The 13,450-nt window shown below is 35.0% G+C and overlaps 1 protein-coding gene across 7 annotated transcripts in view; it reads right to left on the reverse strand.

The window, feature by feature from the left end:
- Positions 1–13,450, reverse strand: part of SUV39H2 (SUV39H2 histone lysine methyltransferase) — a 32,208-nt gene that overhangs the window by 9,747 nt on the left and 9,011 nt on the right. For 2 of the 7 annotated variants that reach the window (XM_075997537.1, XM_075997539.1), the window contains 6 exons: positions 8,734–9,405; positions 6,777–6,923; positions 4,892–5,021; positions 3,939–4,031; positions 2,660–2,691; positions 79–979 (listed from right to left, as the gene is read on the reverse strand). In XM_075997537.1, coding sequence (XP_075853652.1) covers positions 818–979; positions 2,660–2,691; positions 3,939–4,031; positions 4,892–5,021; positions 6,777–6,923; positions 8,734–9,405 — 1,236 coding nt within the window. In that variant the 3' untranslated portion in view covers positions 79–817. Of the gene's footprint in view, positions 1–78; positions 4,032–4,891; positions 5,022–6,776; positions 6,924–8,733; positions 9,406–13,450 lie in introns of those variants that run through there. The other 5 variants (XM_075997538.1, XR_012914879.1, XM_075997542.1 and 2 more) reach the window with 5 other exon arrangements.

Below are 13,450 nucleotides of genomic sequence, written 5' to 3' on the forward strand. Positions count from 1 at the left end.
GTTTAAATAATCTCTAAAACACAATTTGCACATTAAACTAAATGATATGCATTATCACTATGCTGCATGGCAATTCAACCAATTAGTAATGGACCCACAAGATTAAGGTAATAGGATTCACTATATATGTAACTGTACATACTGATACTGAAGACTTAGTTCCACCCATTGTACCTTATGGTCCAAGGTGGCTGTTCAAAAATGCCTATAAATATTCTTCTGAATATATTCCCAGCATTTTATACCATCGATTTAGTATTACACACTGCCACATACTGTTTCATGTGTGAGTCTGGCATCATAAATGCTGACTGAATTTTAGGGCTAACAGCACCAGAACAGACTCTGATCAACAAACTTGTGACCACCAAAAATTTTAAAGCAAAGGTTTAGAGTACACAGTTACAATAGCCAATACTCATATATGATGCTTCCCCTAAAAATGCTCAAGTTTTTCACACATTATATATTACCTCCGTTGATCCTCATAGCCATCCTTTGAGGTAGATACATTTCTTCTCCCCATGTACAAATGAGGCTAAGGCACAGAGGTTAGTTCACATATCTAGTAAGGAGCAAAGTGAGGATTCAAACACAGGCAATTTACCTTCAGAGTCCATACTCTTAACCGCTATGCTATGACATCTCTCAAAAAGAGCACTAAAAAAGGGCCAGGACTAATTGTAGTGGTTACTTGAGTTGTACCTCAAGAACTACAAATTATAGGCCAGGTGCTGTAGCTCAGGCCTGTAACCCCTACACTTTGGGAAGCTGAGAAAAGAGGACTGCTTCAGGCCAGGAGTTCAAGACCCTATCTCTACAAAAAACAAGAAAAATTAGCCAGACCTGGTGGCACGCACCTGTAGTTCCCAGCTACTCGGGAGGCTGAGGCAGGAGGATTGCTTGAGCCCAGGAGGTTGAGGCTGCAGTGAGCTACGATCATGTTACTGTGCTCCAGTCTAGGTGACGGAGCAAGACCCTGTCTCAAAAAACAAAAACAAAACCCCCTATAAATTATAAAAGGAAATGTGAAGAAAAATAGTTTCAAAACTGCCAAGATATATTACAGAAGAAACTCACTAGAGCTAGCCACATTTGCCTTAGAAAGCAGTCCTAGGACTCAAATGTTTACATAGTAGAAATCGATTTTTTAAAAAGTTTGCCTGAAGCTGAAGATTATATATTTTTAGTACTAGCTGAGTGATCTTGGGTATGTAAATGTTAGCTAGCCTAAGCCTGTTACCTTAGGTGCAATATAGGGACGACAAAGCCAACCTCAGATTCATGAGAAGTACATGAATATATATAAAGGGCTTGCTCAATGAATATTAGCTCCGAATTCAAAAATCCCTTTGCATTTATTTCCAGGCAGTATTTAGCACAGGATGTTTACCTGATGAGCAGTAATGCTCAAAAAACTTCAGAAATATCTATCCACAGTACCCTAACTGTATATTTGTACTTTATATTCAAATTCATGAACCATGATGACAAGCTTTCTTAAAAGGAAAATTACATTTAAAAGAATTGTATATAAACCTTCAGTTAATCTTGTAAGTAATCAGGAGTGTATCAGTACTTTTCTGCCTTTTTGGTAGACTTACTGCAAATGACCAACAAAGCTAAGCCATGGTAAATAGAACATCGACTGATAAACTAAATTTATTTCGCTAAGGAGAAACTGTTGAACTAAAAAGTACAGTCTAGACGACTTCAGGTATGTGGGGAAGAACCCTGAGATTAACTAATTGTATATCACAATCCTCTTATGTAGATACTGAAAATGTTACTATTAATCCAACTTGAACAGTGGATTTACATTTTAAACTTGATCTATATTACCTTTGATTATTTGCTTTATACAGAGAGAACAAATTCTGACATCTTCAGGAAACTAATTTAATTAAGCCAAATGTCAACTCAATAGTTAAAGCCCCTAATAGCTTCATTTAAATAATTTCTATTTTACTGCTGAAGTTCAGCTTTTCTTTTTTTAGGAAATATATTCAGCTTCACCAAAGTTCAGATTTTTAATAATGAAGGTAACATAAGTACCTATGGTCCCAAAAGCCCATTAAATGTCTATTAATAAGGACAAAACTACAAGTTTACTGACAATAGTCTTTTTCCCTTCGCCCTCCACTTTTACAATATTTTTAACACACAAAGTCAACAAGATCCGGTAACTAGACAGTAAAACATTGACTTTAAAAAATTACGTCTTTAAACCCACAAGAATCATACTTCAAATCAAGCTTGGCCACTGGGGCAACATATAAACCTGTGACTCTTTCTCACCACTGATGCTATGAGGCTAATTTTTCATAAAAAAAAAAAACCCAAAAACACAAGAAATGCCATTTAAAAAGTGTATTTTTCCTTAATACATTCTGCAAATTTTGGTTACCAGATATACTCTAAGGCTCCAGACATGTAAACAATTTATCCTATATTATGAACGAGCAAAGTCATGTGATGGCAAGATAATGAATAATAAAGGATAGCTTCTCCCAAAAAAGAGGCTAAGGAGTAAGAAGATTTGAAGTGCTGCATTCAACTTTTACCTCAGCTTATTTTAGGCCATGAAAACCTGGAGCAGTGAGCTTAGGTAGAACTTAATTTAGGAATACTGAAAGCTAGATGTATTCACTGCATTTACCTTCACATCACTGGACGCCATGATTAGAAATCCTAGAATTAGAAAGAGATGGAAATGGTTTTTCCTGATTGAGGTTTTATACCATGCCAGGGGAAAAGAACCCCCAAAACAAAAAAACACAACCCCAAAAACGAATAAATTCAGTCTTCATAGGTCAACTAATAAAAGGTCTCATAATTCAGGCACACGCTTTGGCCAAGGTTACCTCTATCACATTTAAAAAATTCATGTATAAAATGAGTATCAATTCCAAATATAGATTAATTTTTAAGAAAGGCCTTCCGGAAATATAAAAATAATTAAATTTGGTGGAAGCGAAATGTTAAAACTGCCTGAAATTGAAAAGATGTACTGTTAATGCACATTACATTATCATTGGGTATAGCTGCTCTCCCCAGATATCTTGTTTTACTGTTTAGATTGCAGGTACTCAACATGGATCTCCTAATACATGGTCCTAAGAGGTGCCCTTAAAGTACTCCATCCCTCTGCCTGGTCCTCCCCCAAAACCTTCCTGGTCCCACTGTCCTGCCCTTTTAAAGCAGCATAATGGCCAGCCATTCCAGACTTTTAGGAGATTTTTTCTTCTATAGGATTAAAAAAACCTTTAAGGATTACAAGTTCAGACATACATCCCTCATAATGGTCTTAATTGCTTCACAATATGAAATCAAGCTGAAATATTTTTACACTGAATTTTAAACCTTAAATTTCTGTATCATTAAGATGCCAATGTTTTAATGAAAAAGTAGAAAATAGAGTATAAAATTCAGTATCACCTATTTGTCTCAAATACAAGTACAGTGAGTATTAAACAGAAATGACAATGTAGTAACAAAAACAGAACTGGCATGTTTGCCCAGACTGAATTAACTCTATTTTTCCGAATTTGGGGTGTATGTGTGGCAAGTCGAATTTCTGATCTCAGCAACTGTTATGAGTTTAACACTTTTCAAATACTGAAGGCGGCATTTTTCTATTCACATGGACTTCTTACGTATGCATATGCTGACCCGTAAATAGTTTGCCTTCTGTATTTGGTCTCCAAGCACTACATATGTAGACTTCAAGTCAGTCTATGTGGCCCAGTGGCACTCTCTTTAGAAGCGTTGGTAATACATTTGGCAAATGTGTTGAAATATGAATTATAAATTAACAAAGGTATAATCTTGCTGATATGAAACAAAGAGTCCCAAATATTCATTTTTTAAAAAATGTTAACATCAGAAAAACTACAATTATCATCAGCTCTATTTCCTGAAAATTCAGTTGAGGTAACCTCTGCAAGTCACAGCTCCACATTTACATACAGTTCTGACCCTCTTTCTGGCTGGGCTGTGGTCAATAGAATCTGAAGATATATCTCCAGAACCTGAATACACAGAAAAAGAAATAAAGGAGAGAGTTAAGACAATTTAGAATGAATTTCTAAATCTCTATTAAAGTAACTAGCAAGGGTACTTACGTATTCAAGACTGTTCGAGTAAGTTAACTCCCCAAGAGATAAAAGTTCCCTTGTATTTATAAACAAATGGTAATATCAGAGAAAATCATGATGCGTTATCCTGAAAGGATGGTATGGGCTAATAATAGGTAAAATTTATGTTTATTAGCCTCTATTTGTGAATATGGATTTCTGAAATGATGACACTTACTGGGAAAATCCAATCATTCATTTCATGCATTACATAAGAGCACATAAAGTGAGGTCAAGTAATAACAATATGTAATGGGCATCACGCTCAGAAAAACAAAAGAAAGAAAACATCTATATTGTGACAATAAAATAGAATTAGATGTCCTTTTTAAAAAGCAGATTCAAGTAGGAATGGAATTCATGTGACTTAAATTATATTTCAATCTTTTCAATATATATCTCTTAGTAAATATTCAGAAATGTAAGCTTAGATTTTTTTTTTTTTTTACACAAGTAGTATAGTATTGAGAACTGATGTTATAATAAATCAGCTCCCAAAATGGAAGTTCTGAAAACAGTCAGGAGGCAATGTGATGTAGATGAAAGACCATTCCTCAGCCCAAGGTCAGGCAGCCCTCGGTTCCAGCATTAGCTGTCAGATTAGCTATGGATCTTAAATAAGATGATAAACTTAGAGCCTCGATTTTTTCCATCTTTAATATTAGTTTGGTTCAGATGACCTAAGGTCTTTTCCTATCTTATCTGATTCTTCCTATTGAAGCTAACACCAATGAAACTGTACTTGAAAACCATACCTTTCATTTGATAATCAAAAGTCAGCTCTTCTCCAGCATTTATGGTTCTCGTGGAAAACAATGCTATTCGGGGAAGACGAGTATCGAGGTTATCAATGAAAACATTGAACACCTGAAGATTTGGGTCACACTAAAAAGGAACATTAGAACCCATTTAAGTAAAAAATGATGTGAATGAGCTCTTCTACCTGCCATATAAAATTTTTACTTTCCCAGAGTATTAGTTTTTGAGGTTCCACTGGAAAATAAGTTGCTTATTGTTTAGAGGTCTTTGAGGCATGCACATTTTTTCACCTATAAAAAATTTTAGGCCAGGCGCACTGGCTCATGCCTGTAATCCTAGCACTCTGGGAGGCCAAGGCGGGAGAGGATGGCTAGAGGTCAGGAGTTCAAGACCAGCCAGAGCAAGAGGAACACCCCCATCTCTACTAAAAATAGAAAAATTAGCCAGGTGTGGTAGTGCCTGCCTGTAGTCTCAGCTACTCAGGAGACTGAAGCAGAAGGATAGCCTGAGCCCAGGAGTTCAAGGTTGCTGTGAGCTAGGCTGATACCATGGCACTATAGCCCATGTGACAGAGAGAGACTCTGTCTCAAAAAAAAAAAATTTTACACATACATAAAAGTAGAGAAAAATGACATAATAAATCCACAGGTATCCACTAAGCAGCTTCAACAAGTTTGCCAATCTTCAACTTTTTTTTTCTTGAGAATTTTAATGCAAATCCCATATAACATTATCATTTCACCTCTGTTTCAGGAGGTCATATACACTTTAAAGAACTAGAATAACTATATTTAAAAAGTCAAATCAGCATGTGGAACACAAATTTCATATTGCATAGAGTTCCATCAGCTGAACTTTTGTTCAGTATTTTAAGAACACTATACTAACTTATGGAATATGTAAGAAGAGAGATCTAGTGAATACTAAAAAATCAAAATAAGTGTTTAATTGTCCTTGGATGGAATATATCTGCTTTGAGAATATCTCAAATTTATCATTAAGACATAAATTCCTTAACGTGAAATTTTAGGTCAATCAGAAAGTTCACAAGGGAGTCAGGATGTCTCTGTCATTTTACTGCCAATCATACACTAATTTCTTGGTATAAAATTCATCAGAAGTTTAAGATGGTCCACCTCCTTATTTGGTCATCTAAATAACTCTGAAACACATTTTCCTTGTTATCCATAAAATCCCTATTAAATGAAGATAATGTCAACCTTGCAAGCCTAATGTTATATTATCTACACCTGGTACTCAGTAACCCCAATTTTTAACTTCCTTATTTTAGGAAATAATTTTTATAGAGTCTAAGATTTTGGAGTTAAGTCCAGCTGTATTCTAAGTTCTTTCAAACACTAATTAAAAATTAAGGAAGAATACTAATTTATAATGTAGATAAATAGTCCCACATCCTTCAATACTCTACAAGTCTTTAAATTTTATAAAAAATGTTAACATGTTAAGGAAATACATTTATCTTTAGTTGTACATCCTACAATTTAGTTGTGTTAACCTCTGTAAGACACCTATGTAGTTATGTTTGATTCTTAAACATATTACCCTCTTAACTCCTCTGCTCATCAATTTCCTCCTCTGATAGGAAGATAATACTCAAAGTTACTGGAACGTTTAAATGTAGTAACATATGTAAAGACTCTTACGAATGCATGGTATTGGGTAGGTACCTCAATGTTTATTTTCCTAATACAGCAATAACACCATGACTTAACAGAAGGGGCCCTCATATTAAAATATGTACTTTGGAAATGTTAAAAGCATATGTAGTTTAAAGATGATTATTTTTCAAACTATGGAAAATCATTAATAGTACTAAGTTGAATTATTAATCTTGTGTACAGTTTAAGTATTTCTTCTTACACTGTGATTCACAAAATGAGACACATTTCCATATCGAGCTGCATCCACTGTGAATTCATCAGATTCATAGTCCAGATCAAAGAGATATGTAATTCCTTTGTTGTCATATAACTGCCCCCGTCTTTCAGCTTCTTCACTTGTGATTACCTAAACAGAAAAAGCTATAGTATATTATGTAGCTATTGCTGAACTGAAGAAACCTTCATTCATAAATTTATTAATATATTAATGCCTACAAGTGTTTAAAAAGTGAGAGATTCAAGCAAGTGTCTTCAAAACAAATGTTCACATAAAGAGCCAGATGGAAAGAAGTGGGAAAACAAAAAAAGGAAAAATGATGACGCAAAAGATTTATGACTTTTTAAATAGGATTTGAGACACTTAACAAGTTGAAACATTGCACTACTTTCATTATAATTAGTATGTTCGAAATGCTATACAACTAGAGCTCTCTATAGGGCATAACTGAATGTTAAGGACTACATTTGCAAGTATATATCCTAGAAAAGGATATTTTCTCTATAACTCATCTATGTGCAGTTACAAAAGGAAATTTGTTAGGAATACAGGGGAGAAGATATGTTAAATCTGCAGTTGACTATGTGGAAAGTTTTGTTTTGTGCAAAAGGCTGTTTTCATGAATTTCTGTAAGTTCAAAACTATCATCTACAGTTCTGCTCTTAAGAACACAGCTTTATCACATGCTCAGCTAAAGAAACCAAAAATATCTAAAGTGATTCATGTTACCAATCGAACTTGGCTGCTATACTCATTAATAAGTAAAAAAAAAAAAAATTGATTAACCAAAAACATTGATTGTACAAGATCTAGAACCCTGAAGTGATTTATAATAATCCGCCATTGTCTAAAAGTATAAGGAACAAAAGAGGAATCTCATTTACTTTCAGAATTCTAGAATGAATATAAATAATTATAGGTGATCCAATGTCAACTAATTTAAAAAACCAATCAGATTTGATAACCCTAGATATGCTGCCACACTTACATCTATCTATCTAGTCACAGCTCAACCCACCCTTCAGTTTGAGGCAGTGTAGTGCAGTAATGAAGAACATGATTTTGGAGTTTTGCCTTTCTTTTTTCAAATACTTAACTCATGTTTTTTTCTTTCATCCACTAGTCTACCAGGGAGATTTTGTAGTTGTGAGACCTGGCTCTTCCTTACTCCTGTGTGACTTGGGCAAGTTGCTCAATTTCTCTGGGCCTCAGTTTCTTCATCTATAATGATGGAGATAATAGTACTACCTCACAGAGTTGTAGAGAGCATTAATCAGTGAGTTAATACATAAAATGCTTAGAACACTAAGTGGCACATGGCAAATACTATTTTTTACATTTAAATGTGTATGATTTGTATAAAAATAAGTTTGCTAGTATTTGGTCATTCAGAGAATGGTCTTTACAGTTCAAAGTATCTTGAGTTACAGATACAGTCTGATTTTCTTATCGATGCAATAAATGCTTACGTGTATATTTTATAATACTTGCTTGCAAAGCATTGGCTTACTTACCCTATGGTATCTTTCATATTGATACAAAATAGGGTTTTGTCAACTATACCTAACCATACTTGGCCAAATGAATGAACAACTTTCAAGTTTCAAAGTCAGCATGTGATCTGGTTTTCCTCCTAGGACTTTTGCATAAAAACTGTCATATTTTAAAATGTTTAAATTCTAGCTTCAATAACGATGAATGTTTGTTGAATGATGACTGTATTGATTTAATTTGCCATTATATATATATTTTGTTCGTAAGTTTATTTCTAAGTATGCCAATGAACTCTTCTCCTAAACTTGAAAATGAATTTCTACATACATATCTTCAGATAATATCAAAATATACCAAATATTTATGTTACTCAGGTAAAAAGACAACTTTTCAAAAGTATAAACCTTACATACACATTAATTGCTGTATGATAAGTTAAACATACCTCTCCAACGTATTCCATGACAAAACTCATTCTTTTAATTTTCACAAGGGTTTTTACACCCCAGCCACGGCCATTGCTAGTTCGAAAGATGCAAAGTGAATATTGTGTGCCTTTTTGTACAATCCTATTGGGACAATCAGGTCCACATTGACACTTTGAGTTGCACTCATAGATGGGGGTACCAGGCGGGATTTTAATTTGTTGTTTTTTGTTATAAGCCAAAAGAACTCCAGCTTCAGCAGGACAACATTTGTCAAAGAAGCAATCCGTGCACGAACAACCACATGTAGCTTCGTTAACTAAGCTGATACCAGGAGCTGGTTTATATTCATTAATGTAGTAGAAGTCTGAAGGTGGGCCCTCTAAGTCAACAGTATTTTCAACAAATATCATTCCTTTATGATTCTTTCTTCTGTTGAGTTCATCCTGCCATCTCTGCAGAGCTATCCTTTGTTTAGCCTTCTTCACAATGTACTCAGCAACCGCAGGTTTCAGAGTTTTGTTATTGTCTTTTGGAGTTATTGCTTTGCCTTTCTTTACCTGAGATAAATAATTATGCTTGTCATTAGAGAATTGCTGAAGCAGTAATGGGCACTTGAGATTTTGTAAAGGTTCCCAAGTATTTGTAGAATCTGGCCATCCTTTCCATTTTACAAGATAATATTCCATATCCTTGAAATACAAAAGAAAATGCAATTCAGATTATGATAGTCCCACTTATTGAAAATTATTAAACATAAAGAAAAAGGCATTCATTACCATTTTTCTTAATAACAGTTCAGAATATGTAAAGAGTCACATGTTCCTAACACATGAACTACAAATCGTACAAGTAAAACTTTTTCTTTACATTACATAAAACAGACTGTAGATGTGGCATAACATGTTTGACAATAGGCTAAAGAATCTTACCTGGAGAAAGATAAAGGAACTAAAATTTATGAATATTTTACTAAACAATGATTAAACCAAAAAAGTATTTATCTCGATCATGAAAACAGATGGTCCCAAAGCTAACTATTTATGACCCAGGTTAATGGCTTACTTGGCCAGCATGGATAATGGTACTAAGGTCCATAACTTAATATCATACCCTGGACATGAGGGAACTTTTATTTCTCAGTGTCATGGGCACACAGGCCCTAGATGTTCTAGAGATGCACTGTCCAATACAGGTATTGCTAGCCACATGTAGCTACGCAGAACCTGAAATGTGGCTAGTCTGAATCGAGATGTACTTTAAGTATAACACACACTGAATTTTGAAGACTTAATATAAAAAAAGAGAATATAAAATATCTCTAACTTTTTAAAAATATGGATTATATGTTGAAATAATATTTTGGATATACTGGATTAAACATACTAAGAGCAGTTTCAAATGTTTCTTTTTAAGATAAGTTACTAGAAAATTTAAAATGACATCTGCAGTTTTCATTCTATTCCTATTAGATGGCTCTATTTTAGAGAATGCTGACCTTAGACTCACCTGTGATTGGATTAAGTAGCAGGGACTCAAGCCAAAGATAAAATATTTTGATTTATCCTTCAGACTACTGTTGGCCTCCCTGGTTCCCAGACTCTTGTCTTTCCACCCCAGTGACTTGACTATGTTTTCTTCCCTTGAAGTCAGGCAATGGCATGGTAAGTTTCACTTTAAAATTAGGCCATTCAGTGTGTATAATAAATATAATCTGAAGTGAAGCCTCTTATAGTAAGCTTTTTGTTTTGTCTTCTAGAATAACTAACATATATCCACATGCCCTAGGGTGAAGTAAAGTCATAAAATGTCTCCTGAAATAGGGAAGTGATTAAATTGCATTTGACAGTTGTAATTATTTTCATGTATAGATATTGAAAAAACTTGTTAATTGCAATACATTTGCTTTTCTCTGAAAATTTCAATAAAGTTTTAATTGTAAAGTAAGGCTGCCCACGACCGCCGTTGTAATATTCATGATTTACTAACGACAAAGGACCGGGAGGTCTGAGGTACGTGGTGGCTGACGCACAGCTGAGGCACCAACTGGGCTGAGGAACATGGGAAAGCCACTTTGCCGGAGCAAGTGGTCCACCCATGAGCGAGGTTACTTTATCCCACTACCTGCATCTTTGTGTTTTGTTTTACTGTATTCTATTCAATAAGCAGAAATCCTCGTGAATTAAAAGAACTTTGTTTCCTTTGGAAAACTGGATAAACTCTTTCTGCCAAACAACGTGATTAAATTATGGTGTGAGGATACGTGCAAAAACTGTCCTTCTGTGGAAGTCAATATATATTGAGGTTCCAGGAAAAAAGCCTAGACATACATTTGAGTATGTGTCAGACTGATCCTTCGTAAGGTTTAAGGACTTCTCCCCTTCCTGTCAAGTAACTGCTACAATTTGGGACTGCTGTCAGCAGGTATCTGCTCATGCAAGCATGTTAAGAGAGCCAACCGGCAAAACCTAATATAGCTAATTTCCCTAATCCTGTAAGTTTTTAATTTTTTGGATGCTAGCATAAAGCAACACCTGGTACTGTTTTTTTTCTGCTACAGTTTTTCCTACCATAACCCTGGGTTGTGCCAAATGCTATCAGCATTCAGTGAAAGAAATAGATAACATTGCTTTAAGTCAGATGATTAAATTATCATCCAGCAAAGCTAGAAACACCTGCCACTGAGGTTTATTTCCAAAATAATTAATTGTAATTTTTAATCTTAGATGAGTCACTTGCATTTTAAGTGACTAAGTTTCATATGTTAATCATATTGTTACCTACTTAATTTATGTTTGTAAATATGCTCACAAAACGAATGCCTTTGGCAAAATAGTATACAAATCTTAGTAATATTTTATTTTTATTTCATAGACTTGTCTTTTCTTTGTAAACATATTTTACTTTTAAAATCCGAAAAATATTTCCATCTTGAAAAATAAGATAATTTACACAAAAAAATCACATTGACTTAAGAAACAAATTCAAATAATCTGATAACCTACAATTCCAAATAAAAGCCAAGAAGTTCATTAAACTTACGTATTATATCAATATCTTACTCTGATATGTAATCAACTCTTGATTACCTATAGAAATGGAGTACAAGTAGTAAGAATGATCCATAAATCACTCCTATATAATTTGGAACATATCATATGAATTTCTTCTTAAAGACATTTTTCCTCCACTATGGTTGGCTTAAGTTAAATTTAGTCAATATTTTAGTATCGATAATAAGTGTATGAAAGTTTGGTCACTAGGGGTTGTGATGAAATGCAAGGTACGATTAGCATTTAGGAGCAAAATCTCACCGGGAAAAGGCGGCAGTAATATGTGAAATATGCAGCAACATAAGATAATACCATGAAAATATAAAGAGGAAAATCAATATAGGTGAGACCATTGGAAAAAGGAACAGAGGAAGCAGAACAAACTACACTGTAAAGGGCTGACAGAATTTGTTGAGCAGGGACCATGGCAGGCAGGATGAAAAACATAAGCAAAAGCTGGGAGCTCAGATTTGTATGAAGTGCCCAGAAAACACTGAGAAGATGGATTTGTGTAGCTTTACAGTTCGGTTCTTACAATTCCTAGAAATCACGGTGTTTCTGGGGGAGCTTCATTAAATACAAATACATTTTACTCCACCTTGTTATCGAAGTTTGCAGATCTTCTAAATCGCCCAGGCAATGAACTCTACAGCCCTGTCTCGTTTGACCTCACTATAGCAGCAGCCACTTGCGGGACCATCCCTTGGGCTCCAGTATCACCGTTCTGCCTTGGTTCTTGTTCCTTTCTTACTGTCTTTACTGAGACTGCTTTCCCTGCCCATCTCTTAAAGGAGTGAGCCACTCGGGACCCTCAGCCCCTTTTTATGCTAAACAAGTGTTTATCCCTTGTGAGAAAGGGATAGCCACGGACCTTTCCATAGCAAAAGCCACAGAAGTAACCTTTTTGGCAGTTGCAGGACATTTGGAGTCCAGGTTAAGAAATCCTGTTCTAAATGGGTCACCTCATTCATCACTCCAGTGTTTTTAACTATTAATTATATGCTGACGATTCCCGAAATTTTCTCCGCAACCCCCTATATCCCCATAGGCTGCTGGATGTCCAACAGGTTCCTGGACAATCTATACATACAGAACTCACACTGTCCTTCCTAAACTCATCTGCTCACCTACTCGCAGAGGCCACAAACCAGGGGTTCAATCTCGATTCCTTCTCTTCAATCCAACTGATCGCCATGTTCCTTTAGACATGGCCTCCTTCCTGTGCATCTCTACTACTACAGCTTCAGTTAGTTCAGGCCCTCAATTCTTGCCTAGTTTATTAATGTTCCAAAAGGCTTCTTTCCTCCAGACTGACAACACTGTCCTGCATCACAGTTTTCTTACAAAAACAAAAATCCACAGAACCAGTTATTCCATTGTTTTCTTGCTTGAAAACTGTTAGTGGTTCCTACTTTGCCATTAACAGAAATAAAGTTAAACTTCCTGTTAACTTTATTATTACTACCAACTAACTCCCTTGTGTTCCCATTTCTAATTTAAACTATAAGCTAGCTGTGGGATGGGATGAGATCTTATTCTTCACAGCCTGAGAATGAGCACAGTTGCCTACCACATCTCAGGCTCTGTATAACAAAAAATATGACTACCAAAATGGATGCAATATAAAAATCACAACAGTAACTCTACAAATTCTTAAAAGAAATACAAGCTGTTAAACTCAACC

The sequence above is a fragment of the Microcebus murinus genome, chromosome 25 (genome assembly GCF_040939455.1).
Source record: "Microcebus murinus isolate Inina chromosome 25, M.murinus_Inina_mat1.0, whole genome shotgun sequence".
NCBI classification, from domain to species: Eukaryota; Metazoa; Chordata; class Mammalia; order Primates; family Cheirogaleidae; genus Microcebus; species Microcebus murinus.